The sequence below is a fragment of the Strix aluco genome, chromosome 6, assembly GCF_031877795.1.
Source record: "Strix aluco isolate bStrAlu1 chromosome 6, bStrAlu1.hap1, whole genome shotgun sequence".
NCBI lineage: Eukaryota > Metazoa > Chordata > Aves > Strigiformes > Strigidae > Strix > Strix aluco.
In genome coordinates this window covers 24,949,711-24,972,159 of record NC_133936.1, presented here as the reverse complement: position 1 = coordinate 24,972,159, position 22,449 = coordinate 24,949,711, and the positions used below count along the sequence as shown (strand labels likewise).

Below are 22,449 nucleotides of genomic sequence, written 5' to 3'. Positions count from 1 at the left end.
CTCCGCCCCTGCACCTCCTGTCCCTGTGGGGTGAGTAGGTGGGGACAGAGGTGGAGTTTGGACCCTCAGACCCTGTTGCCTCCAGCAAAGCTCAGGTAGAGGAACACCGTGGCAGAGAAGCAGTGTAGTGATGGTCCTCACAGGAGTGCAGTTGCCTAGGAAAGGGGTGAACACGAAAGCTGCTTTTAACTCTTAAATCGTCAAGAGGTCTCCTGAATAAATCTGTTAATCTATGTTTTGCTCCAAGGGTTGTTTGAAAGAAGAATGTAAAGACAACCCTGCTAGGAGTGCTGACGCAGCTGGGTTTTTTTGAAAGGTTTTAGTCTTATTTAAATCTGCTGGAATGTGCGTTGTCTCCTGCCTGAAGAGAGCAGGCTGGCTAGCTGGGGCGACGGCGAGCTCTGGGGGCAGAGCTGGCCAGTAATGATCTCCTCCAGCTCTGTAATATTCTCCTGGCTGGGGAGGTCTGGTCTCTCCTGAGCACATCACAGATGCAAATAAGAGTGGCTGAATTCTCTTAAATTAATCTCTGTAAGAAAGGCATGATGATTTATAAATGTCAGAACTGACTGAGTTTTTAATGCCTATTCCTCAGCATGAGAGTTAGGTATTAAAAATATGTTATTTTTTAAAGCATATTTTGACTTTTTCTAATTTATAAAAAGTTTTCAATTAATACTTCTGCATTCTCTATAAATCTAACATGAAATATTCATTTTCTATTCAAATATATCAGCTAAAAGAGATCTACGTTGTTTGACACAGCATTTTATTTAGCTCTAACTGAATAACAGGATTTGAAGGTGAGGTAGGACTGTGAGTGTGACTTGATGGGGTCTGTCTATTTGCATATTTGATTTCTTTTGCTTTCTCTCTGTATACTCTACTTTTCTGAAATCCAGAGCACCGAATGAGATCTCTTGTAAAATGAATCATCAGACCAAATCAGGGCAGTCACTTCACCATCAAAATTTCAGCCCCACATGCTTTTGCAGAAAGGTTTTTCCTCTCTTTCAGTTTCTTACCCATTATGGGGAAGAAATCTCGCCAGGCTCTCTGGTACACAAGTATCTATATGACCGTGTGTGTGTGATGGATATCAAGTTCGTTCTTTCACCCGATGTGGATGAACAATAGCATCTTCTATTTGGAAGCTCTAAGAGGTCTGTGGTGCTGACAAGGAGCATAGCTGAAGCTAGTGGTGTTATTTTCTTACAAAAAGAAGCTTTATTGTAGCAGAAAGTTCTGTAACATTTCATAGAAGCAGACAGAGTAGATTTATACCTAATTGTTCCCATAAATTTATTCTACAGCAATAAGAATGCTTTTTTCTGTCCCTTACAAATCTCTTATTTGCTTATCTTGTCCCTAAAATGCAGCAACTGTGATAGCTTGTAAATTAAAATACAATTTCTTACCTAGCTGATATCTGATCCATTCAATAATTTTAAGGGGAGGAAGCAGCTGGGCACCTCGTGGGCAGGCAGGTGAAGGAGGACCTTCAGGCAACAGCAGGAACCTTGCGTTTGAGGTGAAAAGGAGCCTGTGGTGAGGTGCCATGTGGATTGAAACATTCAGGGTTCGTTATTGAGAGGAGGACCGAGGGGACCTCTGGGTTGGAATGTGTGAGGTGGGCTTTATGCCAAAGGATGTACACAGCAGGGGAATCTGAGTTGGGTTTAAGGTTACCCCATCTTTTCTCTCTTTGGTGAGGCAGTTTTTATTAGGCTACTAAACACACAGGATTCCCCTTTCTCAGTCCTCCAGACTTTCCATCTTTGCATCTCCTCATCATCTCCCTGCTTGTTGTGGTTTAACCCCAGCTGGCAACTAAGCACCACGCAGCCACTCATTCACTCCCCCCCTCCCCAGCCCCGGTGGGATGGGGGAGAGAATTAGAAAAGTAAAAATGAGGAAACTTGTGGGTTGAGATAAAGACAGTTTAATAGGTAAAGGAGAAGCTGTGCATGCAAGCAGAGCAAAACAAGGAATTCATTCACCACTTCCCATTAGCAGGCAGGTGTTCAGCCGTCTCCAGGAAAGCAGGGCTCCATCACTCGTGATGGTTACTTCGGAAGACAAACTCTGAACGTCCTCCCCTTCCTCCTTCTTCCCCCAGCTTTATATGCCGAAGCATGACGTGGTGTGGTGTGGGATATCCCCTTGGTCAGTTGGAGTCAGCTGTCCCAGCTGTGTCCCCTCCTAATTCCTTGTGCACCCCCAGGCTCCTCGCTGGTGGGGTGGTGTGAGGAGCAGGAAAGGCCTTGACTCTGAGTGAACACTGCTCAGCAATAATGAAAACATCCCTGAATTATCAACACTGTTTTCAGCACAAATCCAAAACATAGCCCCATACTAGCTACTATGAAGAAGGTTAACTCTATCCCAGCCACAACCAGCACATCTCTACATCCCATAGTTTTTTGCTGTTAAAAAAAAAGATACACCTCATGAGGTACCTTCTGCCCTGACTCCATCCCTACCTGGCATGAAACATCTTCTGCACCTCCTCCACACCTGGTGCCATGCATTAGACTTGGGCACTGACCTCGCTCCTTTGCCTGCTGTTTGTGTGGGATTGGAGAAAGCAGTAAAACTATGCTTGAAAAATGTTAACAGCAAGGAGGGAAGTCATGGAAGAGGAGCATTAGCTGGGAGTTATGGGATGATAGTTTAAAAGGAAGAGGAAAGGGAAAATTTGAGATTAAGAGCAAGAAATCTCCTGGGCAGTGAAACTTGTTAGTCAGTGCAATAAGATCTCCTTCACTTGGCAAATGTGAAATAAGCCTGGACAAAACACCTTAAAGGTCTTTACTTCCCTCCAGCTTGTATGAGTCATGAGCCTGGGGGAATTTTTAGCTCCCTTGTCTGGTTATAGGTATTCCTTCAGACACCTCTGGCTGCTGATGACTTGAGCTGGTGGAGCACTCACTGGTGTTTCTCACTGCAGGTGTTTTGTAACTGCCGATAGTCCAAGGCATAAAATCACTCTTCTGCCTAAATTAGTGCTGTAGTGCTTCACTGAAGCAAAAGAAGGTGTCTGAGCCTGTCAGAGCTGGACTGAGATCTGTGTTTCCATGCATCATTTTCCAATATTGTCTCATTTTTCTCTTGCTCTTCACAAAATAGATATGTCTCCAGAAGACTGTTTTTTGCTATCTTTCTGTGCAGTATTTGGTACTGTCATGCTGTTTCTTAGTCACTACCTTACTAATGACTGAGATAGCATAGTCAATTAATTGTAATAAATAACAATTGGAAGGCGGCTTGGTGAATTGGTGAACATTCAGAACATAATTCCGTTTCAGGCAACACTTCTTCCAGAGAGGAGAGATGTTTTTCCACGGTTGCTTAAGCCAAGTCACCAGAGATTCTGATGAGTCTTGTTTGTTGAGATTCCTCATCTCCCTCTTTGACTGAAGCAACATCCTGGCTTTCTCTTTGAGGGTGACCCATTTGAAAGGCCCAGTGGGGAGCTCCAGAGCAGGGACAATGTGCTTTTCCAGAAATAATTGGGGGTAGAATGTAGCCTTAAATGTGCACAAGAAGTGAGGTCTCAGATGAGGACCAGTCTCTACTGGAAATGATTTGTCATCATAGACACACCCAAGCACCACTTTATGGAGAGACTGCTGATTTTAACAAGAGTTATTCTGCAGGTGGAATTTGTACTGCTTCTTTGAAACAAATAAGCTAACCTGGCCCTGGCCCTGGCACAGATTTCACTGGTGTAATTGCATCTGTGCTAGGTGCTTTGCTAGTGTAAAAAGTCATAGCAGATAGCTTCCATGCCAAATCTTACTATTCTAACAAGAGGTGCTCAGCAAAGCCATGCCTAAACACTGGGAAACAGGGAGATGGAAAGTGCAGAAGAAATGCTGCAAAAAGACCAGAAACTATAACAAACTTACTATATTAAGCAGAGCCATTTTCCTGTGACTTCTAACATGAACTCGTTTCTATTTCTGATCTTCTGAAAACTGGGGCAGATGCTGATTTGGGGTAAATTGGTCTAGCTCTGCTGAAAAGAGGATACTGATTTTTTTATTAGGTACGGACTTGGCACTGAATATATTTTCAAAACATCCTTAAGTGAGTCACTGCACTCAAATGAGTATTCAGAGAGAGAGCTGGGTGCTTCTAGCACAGTCCCCAGGGAGGGTTCTCTGCACATTCTCACAGATAAGACCACCTCAGGAAATTTGATGTTTCTTTTAGACTCCTAGTACTTGAGGGAAAAAAGTGTTCAAAGGCAGGGAAAATATCTGGAGAACAAAACTGGAGACAAACTTCCACAAAACTTCTGAGAAGATCTCATCAGCTCTATGTTGTTGCTTCTGAAACTTGTAGTGTGTTATAAGACAGTTCAAGCTGGAAAAGCTTTTAGATGTTGATGGATTTTAGTCTCACAAGGTATTTATTTAATGTTACTTTTACTTTTTTACATTTTGGAAAAGCCAGGGCTTTCCCAAAGCAGATTCCAAATAGCACAATATTATTTAACCCTTTCTGGTTTCTTAGTGCTAGTCCCCAAGTTCAAGCTTTGCCTCCATTTAAAAAAAAAAAATCCCACCTTTTTTCTAAATCCTTGATTTATTGAAGCTGTAATCCCTTCCCACCACACCAGTAGTTTTATGAGTCCCCAGATGTGGATCCTGTGAATCTTCCATGTGGACAGCCCCAAGAATGGACCAGCTCATGTCTGTAGTGAAGCTTAGAAATACTTTCCTGAGGAAGAGTGGGATTTTGCCTCAAGGAGCATGTAGAGGATGTTATGCTCTCTTATCATCAATAGCTTTTCCTCCAAATTAGCCTTAGCATCATTGCAAAAGTGTTTCTTTAGGAATCTCTTAGGGGTTTATAGTCTATTTACATCATTACATATATTATATTTACATCATTGCATATATAGTGTGTATATATATATACAGAATTTTAATTCTAAGGATTTTATTCAATTTTCACCTCTAGTTTCAGAATTTTTTGCATGGACACAGGTATCAAGCGACTTGGGTCTGGAATAAAATGGACAATGTTCCAGTTCATAGATATCAATTAAAAAAATTCCAGTTGTTCCCATCTCTGACATGATCAGCACAAACCAGAAAGTAAACAAGACATGACATTGCTTCTGGCTCCAAGTGGGTGAGGACCTGGAGGAAGGTTTGCCTGCTCAATGTTCGTGTCAGTGTACCCACTGGCAATAACGATGCTATTTATACTCGATGCTCTGAACGATGCAGCGTTCAGCCAGCATCTCTCCTCCCAAGAGCTGCTGAACAAAGTCGCTGGGACAGTCCCAGGCTGGCTTCCCATGCTTAACACACCAGCTGGTCTAGGCAAAGTCAGCTCAAGTTTTGGAGAAGGTATGTTCCAATGGTCTCAGTTACTTTCATTCCTGTGACACCTTCGCATGAAAGCAATTATCTTGCAGATACAGCTCTGCCGTGTGGGTTGTCATGGCAGTCTTTTCGCTTCTCAGATTACTCATCAGCAGCAATATTTGCTTCACAGGAGGAATATCAAGTGCTGTAATATTGGGAGTGCTTGAGACCCTTGTTTTAGAGGCACTGTCTAATCATCATAGTGTATGCAAGGATTAAATTGAAGCATTGCCCAAACTGATAGTTGAGTCGATTGACTTTCTCACTGATATCTCTCTGTACCCATCACATCCAGGCAATCTCTGCCTGGACCAGGGATGGATGAAAAGGGCATGCCTATTGGGTGCCAGCACGGGTATGGTCAGTGCCTGATAAAATCAACCCTGACAGGGAAGACAGACATTAATAATACAGGTTGAGTTCATCGTTTTAATTGAGACTTATGATGTCTCCCATATCCAATTAAAAGCTTGATAGAGTCCCAACAGGCAGAATTCAGTTGATGGAATTGCAGATCAGCTAGGACCACTGAGCTGACAGCCTTCATCAGCAGCGTCCCATCATCCTTGGGAATTTGTTTGAAAGAGAGTGTAGCCAGCAGAAGTGTACCTTTGGAGCACCATGCAGTACAGATGCTGGGGGTGTGCCATTTATTCAGTCCCTGGTCAGCTTGGTCTCTTCTCCAAGCACCAACAAGGCTTCTACCCAGAGTGTAGGACTCTGGTCTGGTAGCCTGAGAGGCTGGATCAGCAATGTTTTTTTCCATCCTTTTTCAAGTTGATGTATTTCGTCCCAACACGGATGGTAATGCCTGCATTTTCAAAAACCCATTATTCTCACCAGCAGTTCATCATGGAGGGCCATGGAAGAGGTGTTCTGTATGGAGCAGGGTCCTGATGGAGCGGGCTGTCAGGGGGACCATGGTAGCAGCCTCTCAACAAAGGAAGGCTTTTTTGTATCCTGTCACAAAGACACTTGTTTTCTGTGTTTGGTGTTGATATTGCATAACCATGGTTTGTCAGATCCAGCCCTGCTTTCTTCCCAGCAGTGACTTTGCCAAAGCTCTGCCAGTCCATCGTGTTCTCTCATACTACGTTTGCACAACACTCTGCTGTTACTTCTTCATTCTCTTCCTCCCTGCCTTGACAAGTGATACAATGTAAGTCTCCCAGTTACAAATACCAATTACCTGCTGGCTCATTCTTGGTTTTCAGATAGTGATCAAGACTAGATGAGTAACTGCCCAGTAAAAACCAAAAGCATAAAAAATAAATGGTGTTACGAGATACATGGGTAACTAACTTCAACGGTGACCTTTATAGAGCCTGAGAAATAAGGGTGAGAGATCTGCTTGAGGATTTCACAGCTTGTGGTATAATCTGTTGTCAGAGCCACCAGATCATTTTTTATTTGGTTCTCCCAAAACTTTGGTTTTGTCTCTTTTTCTAAGTAACATTATCATGAAATGCAAAACAAAAATAAATTAAATTCTATAACACTTATAGCTATTAATCACAGAAGTTAAGCTATTTTTCGCTGTGTATAAGAAAATGTCTTTCAAGCCTAAGCAAAAAACTGTCCTCCTACGTAAGATCACAGTAGTTAAATGTTTATTATACCTTGCTGATGTTGCGAGATTGTTCAGAATAGAAATGCCTGGGTGTAAGCCCAACATGAGGTTCTCCTCTTACCTCAGACTTGCAGGACAGCTTAGTAATAGGATTTTATCTAGTTTTTGAAGCAGGTATTTTCCTTTAAAATTATCTAGATTTTTCTTTTAAATTGAATGTTTCCCCTGGAATTTTACAAATTAAGATTAAAACCAGTTTATCTTGCTCTCCCACTCACCCATTTTCCACAGTCTTAAAAAATCACTCACAGATGAAGCCTTATGAAAAGAGAGAAAAAGATTTTTGGGGCGGGAGTGAGAATGGAAGGGTTGGGAGATATAAAGCCACAGTTGGCAATCCTGCTCTCTCACATTTTATAAGACAGTAAAGTCTGCATATGGCAGATGCTCTTTTTATAAGGGGAAAGAAACCCCTTGTAATTTAAGTCAGGATCTCTGGGACTCTGCTGGGTGTGTTTTCAGAAATTCTTCTGGAAAGCATGTTTTAGTTTTGAAAACAAGCAAGTCACTTGGCAGATTTTTAGAATGTGGAATTAAATATAAAAATCAGAATGCTATATTAAACAGTGTCATATAATAAATGCAGTATTGTTTGCAGGTGCTGGCTCTTGAACTAGCAAAGGGATGCAAACGTGTTTCTTTTTAGCATGCTGCCAGGCCCCACTCTGCAGGATGAAATGGGATTAGAGGGTGTTCTGACCTCAGAAGACCAATTTTTTGCTATTTGCTGGCATCACTTACTGTGTCTGATTTCATTTCCAGAGATGGTGTGTATTCAGACCGGCGCAGGGTTAGACGTCCCCTTCTGCTCCGTGGTAGTGGGAGGATTAACGCTTTGGCACTGCTGAGCTCTGGGAAAAGACAGCACCGCTTAGAAACCACAAAAGAGGCTTCAGAGCTGATCCTGTGGGGTTGTGTACACCAGGGGCGGAAGGACATGATGGCCTTTGGGCCTCCTAATTTACTGCCAGAGAACCTCCCTATTGCATGTCAGATAAAGGACAAAGCAAGGTAGAGCGTTACGGAGCATAGAAAAACCTACCCTCACCTTTTAATTTGTTTTGAGTTTGCAATCAGAGTAATAGATAAGAAAGAGTAATTTGGATGGGGCAGTGTAAAGCTGAGCAGGCTCTTGATAAATATTCTACCAGATAAGTTGATTTCTTAACTGATGATATGAAAAGGCAGTTCAGTATCTGGATGAACCTTGGATGCACAGGACAAGAGGACAGTGATGCTGAGACAAGGATCCCAAAGGGCAAAGTCAATCCTGGTCTTGCGAAGGGTGACCAATACATGCAGTGTTGGTAGGGAAGAGGAAAGTCTGTTTTGTCCTTGTCATTTTTGATGATGAGTCATGTAAACTTCTCTGAGGGGTGAGCCAAGAGCCAGGATAATGTCAGGAGAACTGGCTGTAGTAGAAAGGTAATTTTTTTTGTATCTAGGTGGATAATAGTTATTAGAAACTATAATATAGAAACTAGAAACTATAGAAACTAGAGCTATAAAAAAATCATCATAGTAAAAATGAAGGGAGGCAAAAGATTGGTGTGGCAAATTTGGGATGAGGTAGACCCTGCAGAAGAGTTCCTAGGGAGAGTCAGAAGGAGGTGGAAATGTGCAGGCCATGGTGGGGAGCAGGGTGCCAAGTAGGAGGGATGTTCACCGCTAAACCAACAGCCGGTTAAGAGATTGGGCACCTGAGGTTTGGTGAGTATCAGAACTGGAAAGGCCAGGATAGGACCCCAGCACCCAGGGAAGGCATTAGAAATGCTTCAGCAAAGGCACATTTGGTGAATTTCATGACTTGAAATTAGCACACAGAGGGGCACAGGATAGTATCATTCTTTTTATTTAGCAAGAAATATTAAAGTGTCAGAATTTATTCTTGTTCTACCTGAAGAAATAAGTTAAAATGGCAGCATTTCAATAAACAAGACAAAATTTCCCCTCCTTTACAATCAGAAATACTAAAAAAGAATTTTTAAAAATACTCATAAAACTGAAAAGGATTCTGACAAAAGATTGTTTTTTGCTCAGACTTTTGAACTGTCATTTTTGTTTTCAATTTTCCTCAACAGGAATTTTGAGAAATATTTTAGATGAGTGTTTTTGGGGGGGAATGTTCCTCTGACAAGAAAAAAAAGGTGGTGACTGAAAGGAAGCTTTTTTTTTTTCCCCTGGAAAAGTTCTGTTAGTCCTGCAGGCATTAAAGCACAGTGTTTTGCTTGAGGATATTAGAATGTGCTTATTCTAGGAAGGGAACACTGCCAAAGACCTGGAAAAAAGACACAAGGCTGAGGAAGAAAGCCAAGAGGATGTGGGTAGTGCAGGTGGGTAACAGAGAAGAAGGTGTGAAAAATCTCTTTGTGGTGAGAGGAAAAAAGAAAACGGAGATTACAGCTGCCGACAGTCTTGTCATCGTTTGCTTTGTAGAAGTCAGCTGGAGCTGCAGGGAGAAGGGGGCTCGTGGAGCACGTTGCACCTTCAAAAGGCACGTGGGAGTGGGTGCGGACGGCAGCTAGCACGGCTGGGGGGAGGCAGCCTGTGCCAGCACAGGGAGAGAACGTGACACTTCGCACCATTACGCTTCCTCCAGAGATGCTCAGCAGCGTAGGGCTAGAGGCAACTGCAAGCCTACTTTAGCACAAGCATGCACGTGAATTATTTCGTGAATTCAAGAGTAACTTTCCAGACTAACACAGCAATCTACCTTGCTGCTGCTTCATGGGCAGTAAATGCCCAGGAGGCTACAGACCTTCCTGTAGCCAAAACTGAAACATGGTCTGAATTGCTGGGTGCCGCTGTGGGTTGTCACTTGTTCGAGGTAAGTGTCACCTGGGATCCAGCTGCTGCTTAAATCAGCAGCGTGGGGGACGCTCACCACCTCGGTCAGGCCACTTTGCGTTTTGCTATTTATAACCAGAGCTCTGTGCGGATGTCAGGCACGCGTGTTTCCACCAGCTCCTTCTCTCTTCTGCTCCACACTGATCCGACCGGGCAGTGCACGTGCGTGAGGTTACTGCCTGCTCTGATACCCGCTCAGTAACTCTGGAGAACCAAGTGACTTAAGCCTAAAGCATTTTTACTACATTTCACTGCAAATTTCATTTCTTTATGATCATTGGTTACTGATTTTTTTTCTCAGCCTGTCTATTCTAAATAGAGGCTTCAAGCCTTTTACACTGGCTAAGGAAGTAATGATTTTCTCTGTAAAGAATCCTGTGGTTTCCTACAGCAGGAACTTTATCAGAATAAAATCAGAAGCAGCTAATGGTAGCTGCAGGATTTGTATCAAGCATGTGAGCTGGGATTGAAAGCAGCATTGGTTTCTTCTTTAGCTTTGAATTTTTTCCTGGTTCAGTGGATTCTTTTTTCCATTTACCGGATTAATTTGGATTTTCAATATGTAGCATTAGTCTGAAGAGAATTAATTTCCTTTTAGAGTTATTCTAAACTGGAAAGTCCCTAAGTGCGTTTGCAATATTTCTGTGTAGCACTGGTATTTTTGCCTGGCAGGACTCCCTCCGCCCGAGGCGAAATCTTGCAGCCCCCTACGCATTTCACACAGTACCTTATGGAGGGGAGGGCAAAGCAGAAGACATTTTAAATTGAGAGGTGAATTCTTGCACGGTCGCTGCAAAAGCCTCGTCTCATGGCTAAAATCCTGCCCAGATGGAGGGATGCTGGGAGGCGGGAGAAGGGCTGTGACCCACCACTGCTCCTCTGCCCCACATGGTCTGGGAGCAGACTCCCCCCAGACCCAGTTCTGCTGCTCTGGATGGCTCAGGGTTGGAGAGCTCCCATTTCCCATAGGTCTGCAAGAGTCTTGGCAGTTAAATCTTTCTTACGTTTCTTTCTTCCTTTCCCGCGGTGATAAAGGGAAGCTTCCAGCGACTGCATGTGGTGCCTTCGAAGAAGAGGAGTTCTACCTTATTTAGACACATTAATATTAATGTCTGTGAAATAGTTGGGTCGTTCTCTGTAATTTTCCTTTCTGCTACTGTCTTCCAGGTGCACACGTTCAGGGGCCCGCACTGGTGTGAATACTGCGCCAACTTTATGTGGGGCCTCATTGCTCAGGGAGTAAAATGTGCAGGTAACAGTCATTCAGTCTTCTTTTCCTAAGACAGTCCTAATGTTGTGACTATTTAATGTGCTGCCTGCTCCACTGTAACTCCATGTGGCAAGGGTCTGATCTGGCCCCTGTTAAAATCGAATAAGTGAATCCACTCTGCGGCTGATGGTGTCAGGTACCTGTTTCAGTAACGTCACTGCAGTGATTGAGCGCTCGTGGAGGGGAAATGATTATCATCATTAAGGGATTTTTTTTCCCCCCCTTTTAGAATGGAGAAGAAAATAGGTACATGCATTGTTAGCTTTGTTTCTTTTCTACCACTTGTATGTATTGGTAGGTGTGAGAAACTCACTTGAGGATCTCAATGTGCAAGATGGGCATTAGCAAATTTCAGGTTGCTGCTGTGAAACAGGCATTCGGGTTAATCGTATGTATAAGCCAGCAGACTCCCAGCTAAGTCATGTCTCCTATTTGGAAACTGAAAAGTTAAGAAAAGGGATGATGAATAAGGAATGCATACTGAAATGTTACATAAACATTCAGGTGCTGGTAGAAATGTATTACATGCATGGGTGTCACTGCAGGCATTTCTGGGATAAAGCCTCCCTGAAGTAAAACAATTTGACAGTTTTATTGATAAGATTCTTCTGAAAAGAAAGAATGGTCAGCTTTTTTCAAAGGAAAAAAAAAAGGATTAAAGTGACCAGAATAGTTTACTGTATTTAAAAAGTATTTTATGACATCCTAGCAAGCAACCACATTTATAAAAACGGTGCAAAGAAATGTTGATGTATGAAGACCTGCGTATGTTGCCCTGGAAACTGAATTTTCAAGCTAATTTAAGAAAATCTGCTCTGTCTAAAGCTTTCTGAAGTCTTGTCTCAAGCAAATAAGAGGGCTTTTTATCACAGAACTGCAAAATAATGTAAAACTTAAAATAATTTACAGCCAAATAGGATTGAAATATTTTTAAATCCTTCCCCAGTAATTATTTGAATGCAATATTCCATTGTTATCGATACACTCTGCACTGTCCAGGATGTATTAGAGAGTGCAGCTCTGTTTTAAGAAACTATTGTGTAAAAATGGCGTTTCCTTTCTCCATATTTTCCCCCTGCTAAGTATTTAGGGTTGCAGCCACATCCTTCACTTATGAATGAAAATAGTTAATATTTTTTACTGCTGTTGATTTTGCACAGTGTACAGTGCTAGAAGAGAAGGAGTAAGCCTAATTTTGCTCTTGAATCGTTTTCTGACTAAAGTAGTAATTTTTTGATGACACATGAGCCAGTAAATGTGCCATCTTTCTTCCTCGCCTGAAGTAGATTCCTCAGTCTTGGCATTTAGGAGAAATATCAAGTATTTTTCAGATTTATGTTAAATAACTTTGATCCAGAAAATCAATAAAAACGAACAGTATGAAAGCTTGCAATGCTGCATGGCACTGTGGAATGAACAAATAATATTGCTTTTATAATTAAACCCAAAGTGCTTATGATTTTGTACTGCCTTTTTGGTTTTTTAAACTAAAGTAGAGCTGATTTTCTGGGTTTATGCAGATTTTTCTATATTATGAATTTCCAAAAGCTTCCAAAGTCTGGTTTTCTTTCCTCCTTACGAGGATGGTAATAAGTACTGCATGTCTCCTTTTTCCTTCTTGCAGTGTAGAGGAGCATATGTGTATTAGATGACTTCATAGATTTAGAAACTATAATTAGGGCTTTCTATCTTGTGTAAGGTTTCATATTACTGTTGGTAGCTTCCAGTAATTTCTATGATCTTATTTATATTTTAAAATCCCATGTTGTATGACCACGCTTGCTGAAGTGTCAGCAAAGCATTAGGGCAGGGGGAGGCTGAGGTTTTTCAGGCCATGCTCAAGGTCATTGGGCACAACCAGGTGAGCTGGTGATATGCAGCATCGTCAGCCAGAGCACGAGGAGGAGCTGGTGAGGAGCCGTGGGGTGGCAAGGCTGCCAAGCAGCACTTCCTCAGCCTGGCAGGTCTGGTTGCTGCAATGTGTCTTGCGTGGCTTGCTTGGGGTTGAGGAGAGTGGGGCTTTCCCAAGGACATGGCTTGCAGCCGACCCACCTCGCTTGTCCTTCCCTCACCGCAAGGCTAGCTGTTAGCCACTAGCCAACCTCAGCGATAGCTGACAGAGAACTAGGGGCTTCCCAGGTGATTTTATTCTCCTAAATTTCATAGAAATCAGCGTCTGGATGGAGGAGAGGGACTCCAGGCAGAGCCCCATGGAGGTGGAGACAGCAGGACAGGCTCAGCAGTTCCCCAGTCTGCCTTGACTGCACCTCACCCTCAGCAGTGTCTACCTGCTTCCATCAGCTGAGGCTGTACAAGCCATCAGAGCCAGAAGCTGTACAGATCTGGGCGTTCAGAGGAAAGTCAGAAGTGCACGGATACATAGTGAGGACCTGCGTAAGCAGTGTTAATGTGCTAGTGTGGAAGAGCTCAGGCTTGAGTGCCATGAGTTTATATGGGTCTAAAAAAAAAAAAAAAGTAATCATTTTGCTTCTGAACTGAGCCATTTTAATATGGAAACAATGAGGCACAGTAAACAAGGAGCCACATGAGGCCATTGCTTTTCAGAGTGGGTTCATACTTCAGAAAAATTACAGCTTTTAGCAGGAGGCAGCCCACTTGCATTCAAATGGGGCTCAATGCCACTCCAGGGAAATCCACAAAATCTGTTTGGTGGTCTGTATAATCATTTTATTGGAAATACCTATGAGCAAAACTGCACTGATCATATGTAATTTTATACTTTTTAAAGCGTTTGCTTTTTATAGCAAACAGTTGCACATCTCAAGAGGACTCTTTGCTGTACAGAAGTCATAAGTTTAACAAATACAAATGGATTACTGCATGGGCTACTCTCATCCATTTAAAATCTCATCTCTGCAGAAACACAAAAACATGCAAGAAGATAAGTGTGGGATAGTCCAAGACTGGACAACAAAGATAAATGTCACCCATTTCAGAAAGGAGAAGGAGCTGGAGGAAGAAGTGGAGCTTATTTCTGATAGCTGATAGATTAGTTTATGTTACACAAACTAAGCCAATTCTTGGAAAAATAATAAACCAGAACTAAACATTCATTACAGTACACATGCCATAGCAACCAGCAAGGGTGCCTTAGCAACTTGAACTGCCTTGACTCATGCTTTGTTGCAGTCCGTCATGACTGAATGTGTCCCTCTGCTAAAATACAGCCTTGAGTGCATTCAGTATCTTGTCAGGTACAGTCCTGTATGATTAACCCCTGGAAGATGGATTCTCCCTAGCTTATCCTTGTTTGGGTTTTATGACAGACAAAGAAGGAGGAGTACGTCTTTTCCTTCCATAAAAATGAGAGGTAAATGTAGGCGCCGTGTTTGCCACCTGAAGAGTGGTTATTGGTTGAAGTAAGATGTTGGCTGTCATCTTGACTACAAGGGTTTTGGGATTAATGCAAGCCACCAAACTTGCAAAGATTTTATTGTCTTCCAGAATTAAGATTTAGGGTGATGTACAGGATTTAGATCCTGTAGGAGATTAATTTGTGGACTTGGTCTGACTCCTGCTGGAGGTATATCCAGCAGAACAGGAATAAATTATTTTTCCTTCTGTGTTAGTCTCTCAAATTTGATTTTTATTTCATCAACTTCTTTAAAGACAGATTTGCTTCCTCAGAGTGAAGCTTCATAATAGGCTTCTGCCCTACTGCCTCAGAGAGTCGTGCTTCCAATTTTTGCATCCTAGCCACAGGCCCTTAAAATTTTTGTGAGATAAAGACTCATCTGTATGCAAGGAATCTTCCTTTTCTGATGGCATGCTCTATCTCCAGCGTGCTTTCCTGCAGGCTTTTGCCATAAGTAGAAATGACTGAAGAAGTGTTTGAAATTATAATGCCACCAGCTTGCGTAAACATTGAAGCTCAGCAGAAGCTAATGAAGACATAAGAGTTTACCCCAGCTCAAAATCCAAAGCATGAACTTACAAAAATGTATTCTTAATTACATTCCTCCTGTGTAAGGCTCCTCCATACTCACAGGGTTCATCCTGTTGCCCAGAATGCATTCAGGAGAGAAACTATAACAATATCCAAAGAAAATTTGCAGATACGCACCAGGGACTTCATTTTATGAATGATACAAACATGTAATACCCAGTAGCATTAACAGAGAATAGTGTGTGTTCTCAGAGACTAGAGCATGGCATTAATGGTGCTGTTAGTGTACTACCCAAGTAGACTTGTAGACAGGCAGACTAGTAGACTTGTCAAGCTTCTGCAACTATTTCAGTTACTGTATAATCTTCTCCTTGCTCTGTACCCTTTTGCTTGTTGTTCTTACAAATAAGTTATTTAATCAGAAGATTTTTTTGGAACAGGCTGGTTTAAGGGCATTAATTAGCTCATCTTAAAGGAAAGATAATTTTTTTTACTGAATTTCACTGGATGCTTTTGATAGTGTTTTGGGCTGCTCCTTTTAACACCAGGCAGCACCACACTCTGAGGCTGTACGTGAAGCACCATTTCTGCTGCCTTGATAGAATAAGATTTGCTCTGAACTATATCAGCCTGCCACCCATGTAGCAGTTGCCTGTCCTTTGTTTTCCTTGAAGTAGGTAACTTCTCTCTGAAGACTTGATAGAAATAAACTTGCAGCTGAACTATCAGTGGGGGGGCAACCAGCTGCCACTGGCTGAGCCCAAGCAGTATTGCTGACAGCCCTGACTGCAGTAAGCTCCAGGAGTTCATTTTCAGAAAAGTTAAAGTACAGTCTCAAAGCAGGATTGTTTTGTAAATTACTGCTTAAGTATTTAATTTCCCCATTTCATCCATTTCCTTCTCCAGCAATTGAAAAACGTACAGCTGCCTCATTTTCTTTGCTGTTTTGTTTTGCTTTGCTATTAAATCCCTTGCATTGGACAGCCCTATGTTGCTCCGTTGGTGTGTAAAGGATGGAGACCACGTTGGAGCCTGCCTATCCTCAGGCACTAGTTGTGCAGGCACAGTGCTCACGATTTTAGCGCCTGAAAGAACAGCTGATTGCTCTTGTGGCAGTAACTCAGCAAAGGGGAAGGCAAGGTGTGCTCAACACGTTGCCCACTCTCAATGTATTTTGCATGCCTCGGTCATGATAAGCTCCCATTCTGCCCACACTTCTACCTTAAAAACACATCCAGGCTTCTTTTGAGATGTACACCCAGATTCTGCTGGTTTCCTTGACCATGTAGGGCATGGACAGTCAGCTCAGAAAGGGAACGAGAGCAAGGCAAAGCCACAGAGGTCAGGGCTGTGGGAAGGGGACTGTTTGGAGAACAGTCCCTGCCCACCTCGGGCAGGTGGTGATGCTGTTGGAGGAGATGCTTGCTGCCTGACAGGCTGTTCCACCAGCTCAGGATCTGGTGGTGTTCCTGCAAGGAATGAGCTCCAAAATTTTGAAATGCTAATCAGGCAGCAGAGCCTTGCTTCAGAGCCGTTCCCATGGGGAAGCTATTCTGGAGCTATATATTCTTGAAACTGTAAGTCCTAAAAGTGGGTTTATCTCCAAGCCCACACAGACCTGGAAGCTTTGAGCAAGCCAGCGGCCCATCAGGGGAGCTGTCGAGAAGGTAGGCAGGTGCCGTGGCAGGAAGCCAGGGAAATTTTTGAACAAACTGACTCTGATCTTTCAAGACTACCATAAAATCAAACCATCGCCACCAAACGTGTTCAGCTTTTGGAGGCACAGACATATGTATTCTTTTGATTTAGAATAAGGGGGGGGATTGGCTTTTTTGATGAGCTTTTTTTCTTTTTATTTCATAAGCCTGGATTTTTCTGTACTATTAGGTAATTTTGTTGCCAGGTAACTAGCTGCCCTCTAGAAATTCCATCCTAAAGAATAATGTACCCTATAGTGCATAATACAGTAGTATGGATGATAGCAGGTTTGAGGGAGCGTACATGTATGTTTGGAGGCAATTTTTGCCATGGCACTGCTTAATAAAGTGGCTTAAAACTGGTGGGACCATGGTTGCTTCCAGATGTGCATTGCATATTAACAAACGGCACGTACGTAAGGCAGTTGCCACCCAGGCTAGAACAGCTCTGCCAGGGTGGAGGAAGAGGGCAGACCTTCACTGCACCCCCTTGCCTTGTGCTTGGAAGCACAAAATGCAGCATGTGGGGCCGGTGAGGTTGCTACATTCATGTGCTTGTCCTCACACGCTGCATCCGAGGGAACAGAAAACATTGCTTCCTCTGCTACAGAAAAGAGCATTAAATTATTAAAGGAAATCTACTAGCTCATGATTGATTTACAAGAGCAAATTCCTTACTAACTTTTTCACCTTTGCAAAAGTAATGATGCCAATACTTTGTGCTTGCGTGGAACCCATCGTCTCTGCATGTCAGCTTACCACAGGTGAGGGCGTTATCCTGTCTGGCCAGCACCGCAGTGGACCTGCCCAAGGCAACGCACGGTGCCAGCACCCCAGCTCCACACTTCCCACCCTCCCACACTTACCATAAACCTCTGAAGTCTTTCAGAACTTTCTGCAGATAATGTAAATCTACCTTTTAGCTCTTAAAGCTGCTCCTCAGAGTGACAAAATGCATGAATTTTCTTTGGGATAATTCAAAAATATAATTAGAGTGATGGATGTAGCATACGGTATCGTTCCAATGGAGCGTGATCAGCAGCCATGTTAGTCAGTAAATCATAAACCAAAGGAAATCTAAAACTGACTAAAGTCAAATCAGCAGTATAACAAGAAGTGACAGCTAAGTATATTTTAGTCTCTGCAAATATTTATAATGTGTGTTCATGGGGCAGTATTAACGTACATATATCTTTTTGCTCTGCTCATGCATTAATATGAACACGTTATTTGTTCTTTCAGCCCAGCGCACTAACATCAGTATTAGCTGTTTCTAAAACGTTACCAAACCTTTTGCTCGGCATCATAGGAAAGTATTGTCAGGCTGGTTTTAAATTTAATACCTCTCATAGAAGTAATGTCGCAGCCCACCTGAACTCCTAGATCAATATGCTATTAAAGTAAGGGCAGCTTATCACAGACTTGTAAACCTGTCTTCTAAAATTACTCTTTTTTTTTTTTTCCCTAAATTTCCAAACTTCCTATAAACTCTTGAATTTATGGCTGCATTTTTTTTGGTCATGTTTGGTATATATGAAAGGTGGCCACAGTTCTGCACTGTAAAAAGGAATAGTAAACATGACTTACATTTCTAGTCCTGAGAAATCATCTCTGTATAAGGTGAAATTCTGATTAACTGAAGTCAGCAGAAGTTTTCTTATTGACCTCCAAGGGTTCATGACTGCATTTTTTAAATGTGTCCTGTATTATTGTAGCAAATACAATGCTTTAGGGGCATTCTTCTGTAGCTCTTCACCAATTTCTATAGCCAGGCAGCAGGTAAGTTCTAATGAACTTCTGTAAGAAATGGATAAGGCTCCTGGTTACTTTAGATCCAGAGTAAAGCTGCTAATGCCAACTTAGCTATTCTGGATTTATTTTGATATAACCAAAAGTGAATAGACCCTAAATTTGAAATCAAATGATTCCTCTTGGTCTTAACAAACCCAGCCAAATCATGAAGCTCATGTGCAAAGAAGGCAAGCAGTCCTAAGACTTCACCATGTGGCAGCGTGCAGAGATTCAGGGCTCGGCTTTCTTGTTCCTTCCTACTTGATTCTAAAATAATGGGTTTCAAAGTTTTTGTGAAGCATCTGCAATGAGAACAGAGGACATTTTTATTTAATAATATGCAATTTGCAGCGTAAGTCCTGTCCTTCAGTACTAACAAGTGAGCAGAGTATATTTAAGAGTGTAAGACTGCCACATTCCCAGTGCTCTGGGGAGGGGAGGACTGACCTCCTGCCATTGTGCTTTTTAACTTGTTGGAGTTAAGAAGACATCATCCTTCATCCTAAATTATCAACTGAACCAGAGACTAGTGACTGAGACATGGCTGTTGGGCCTTTCATGAAGTATTGTTAGCTGGGGAGAGGGGCCAACCTGGAAGGAAGCATGGCATTGGTAAGATTCAGCTTCTTTATTGGAAAAAATACATTTTTTCTATTGCAAATTCTCTGAAATCTCCTAGATGTATTTATTGTTGCAGAATTGCTCAAGTAAGGTGGTCTCCTACACTTAGGTAGGAGGCAAAGAGCCTTGATTGTTAGAAGGATACCACACAGCCCAGTAGTAGTGAACATAGTGCTCATGCATTTTCTAAGCATTAAGTATCTGAAATATTTCTAGGTTTCAAATGTTTCTCAGAAGTGTTTGTAAGCTCTTAAGCAGTGAGCTGGTACGTAAAATCTAATCAAATGCAAAGAAAGAAATAACGAGAGAGGAGAAAAGTTTGCCTTTGTAATTATTATTCTGGTATTAATGAGGTCAGATCTAAAGCCAATTTGAATCTATGGGATTAGGAGTAACACAATTATTTTCAGAAGCAAGGTTTTCACATTGAAAACATCTCCATAAGTTAGATATTTTAATGAAATGAAACTTTCTTATGTATAAATATAATTAGGATTATCTTAGTGAATGAAATAATTGTTTTAAGATACTTGGAAGCGTGTTTTTCCTTTTTTTTCTTTTTTTTTTTTTGTCTATTTTAGTCTTAATTATCCTTGGATTCCCAGAAACATAACTCTGAGCTATACTGCTATGTGAAGCAGCTAATTTACACTCACAAAATCACTCACGAGTCCTCATGAGTGAGATGTTGCCATTCCAGTCTTGTAGACATCATACTAGATCATTTCATGCATGTTGGAAAAGGTGCTTCTTGCAGCAATTTTAGGAGTTCTATGTATAATAATCATATTTGCATTTGTAAATACTATTATTGCAAAGTTTCAAAATAAAGGAAATCAAGAATTAAGATTTCCTGTGGTCTTATTTTGCTTCACTTCTGTGTGTGCATTAAGACGTTGCCTCTAATTATTTGACTACTTATTTTTACTCCACAACTTCATCTTTATTCTGAAAGCAGAATGGATGGTACTTGCTTAATAGCACCTATTCAGTATTTTGTCTTCTTGTTGTCAAAAGTGCTAGTCTTACTAATGGTACAGTATTCAAACCTTACACCAAAGATGAGTAGTTTTTCCTCTGCATTCCCACAAACATTTAATGAATTTGATTGTACAAGACCCAGAGGAGGCAAGAACAGCTTCTCCTTCCTGTGTTACAGCTGAAGCACTGAGACACTGAAGGGTTCAGGTCACATGTTTCCAGTGAATTTGGGTTCCCTATTTAAAGCACAGAGGGACCTGGTTTTTCAAAGTTCAGAAAAAAAGGAACACCGGACGTAGATATTTAAAGCGTAGGTGGAGCTCCCCTTGCCTGCACTGGCTGGGGCACTCAGTTTCTTCGTTTCACCCCGCAGACCCACAGGTGGGGTAGACGCTGTGCATGAACAGATGGTGTGGTCATGCACCTTCCAGTTTGGGGTCTTATAAATGTGGGATTTAAATAAGTGCTCGGGTGAAAGCAAGTGCTTTGGCTGTTACTGTTTCCTCTCTGTCACGAACGAGGCAACTGAGCAAACATTGAAGGAACCTGGGTGACCAAACTGAACTTCTCCACACCTGGAGGGACAGCGGTTGAGCGTGCCACCACCTGAGGCTCCAGGACAACCAGCTGTGACCTAGTGCAGCTTCTGGGGCAAGCCCAGGCGAGGGCTGTGGGTCAAAGCAAGCCACTGAGGCTGACCAGGGTGGGCCCCCATGGTACCCCCGGGGGTACTGCTTATTTGCAGGGAGCAGAGTATTGCGTTGCACGGCTTTGCCCAGGGTGGGGTTTGCAACACAAAATCACAACCAGGTGGGAAATTCAGCATTCACAGCTTCCTGTCTTGTACATTAACTGCTCCTTGCAAGGAAGGGAATGACTCCTGCACAGAAATAGCTAAAGAGAATTTTAATCAGCCATTTCGTCTGGATGAGGATCTGTGCAAGTTTTGATTGATTGAAGGTGACATGCTGAACTTTAATTGCAACCAGAGATTGGATGTTTTAGAGGATCCTAAGTGACAAAGCTGATTACTTCACAGGCCTGTTAAGTAAACAAAGTGCTTTTAGCAGCAGGCTGCAGCTGACTTGGTCAAAATCAAACTTAGTGATGAATTCTGGGATTTACTGTTTTGGAAAGAACAAAGTCAAATAATCTATGGAGCATTAATGAAAATACAAGTATTGGCAAAATCAGGAATGAAATATGAAAGGAATCTATGTAGACAGATACTCAGTACTGCAATGGGAGAGGGAAGTACAGATTTTCATCAAGGCATTGATCCTTCAAGCTCCTACATCCCTTAATTCTGCAGAAATCCGGGGGTCTCCGAATGGCAATGCAGCAAGGTCCAGAAATACAGAACTGGAGTCTGCGTTAGGTCAGAGCATGGCAAACGCCCTGACTGCAAAGTGTTGCCTTTCTTGCTGGTTGCTATTTCCTCGCAAGCACCTGTGAGTCTGCATTGCAAACAGGAGAAATGGCAGTGAAAATGGAGTCACTGGGGGCAGTGCTTACTGGGGGCTGCTGCTTACACAGGCCTGCTGCCTGAGAGTGTTGATGGCAGTGTGTGCTTAGCTTAAGGGCGACTATATTGTTCTTCCCATCTTCACTGTATAATTGGTGTTTTCTGAGATTTTTCTTTCCCAAACCCTGAACATTATATTTTGAGTGGTGTTTAGGCAGAACAAACATTTTTCTGTAAGCTGATTTCAGTTAAGTTTCACTTAAACTAAATCTCATTCTCAGTATATTTACGATAAGCTGTGGAGCTGTTTGTTTATGTTTCAAAAAATCACAACAAATTTTTCCTAAGTCATTTTCAAAGTAAATAGAATTGTTTTGGTGCCTGCCAACACTTTGTTTCAGAAACACCCTGTGAAATGGAAGCAAGGATTGCCAGCCGCTGTGCCTTAGCAAAGTCCTTTGTAAACGGCTCAGTAGCAAGAAACCACCAGCCAGATTGGTGACCCCTATGTCTGTTTTTCATCTCCCCTCCGAGCTGGGGAATGGACCCTGTCACTAGCAACACTAAGCAAGGGCTAACACTAAGCAAGGGCTGCCACACCTGGCAAGAGCGTAGGGGTCCCTGAAGTGGTTCAGATCTCAGGGCTGCCTTGCCGACGTGTGCTGCAGAGGGGTTGTAGCATTCTGAGACCCAGTCCCTACCTTACTGTCCCCCAGGAGGTGTCTTAAGTGCCACAGTCCAGGACTACATTAAAGCTGTATGTGTTAGGAAATCCACAGCAGCTTGGGAAGAAAGTTTAGATCATGATAGAAACATATGTAATAGTGGTGGGGAACATAACTGACCCTTAGATCCT

General features: G+C 42.3%; 1 protein-coding gene across 1 annotated transcript in view; it reads left to right on the top strand.

Annotated features, from left to right (window-relative positions):
• CHN1 (chimerin 1) overlaps positions 1-22,449 on the top strand; it is a 104,582-nt gene that overhangs the window by 74,690 nt on the left and 7,443 nt on the right. Inside the window, exon 8 of the mRNA XM_074829156.1 lies at positions 11,029-11,113. Coding sequence (XP_074685257.1) covers positions 11,029-11,113 — 85 coding nt within the window. The remainder of the gene's footprint in view (positions 1-11,028; positions 11,114-22,449) is intronic.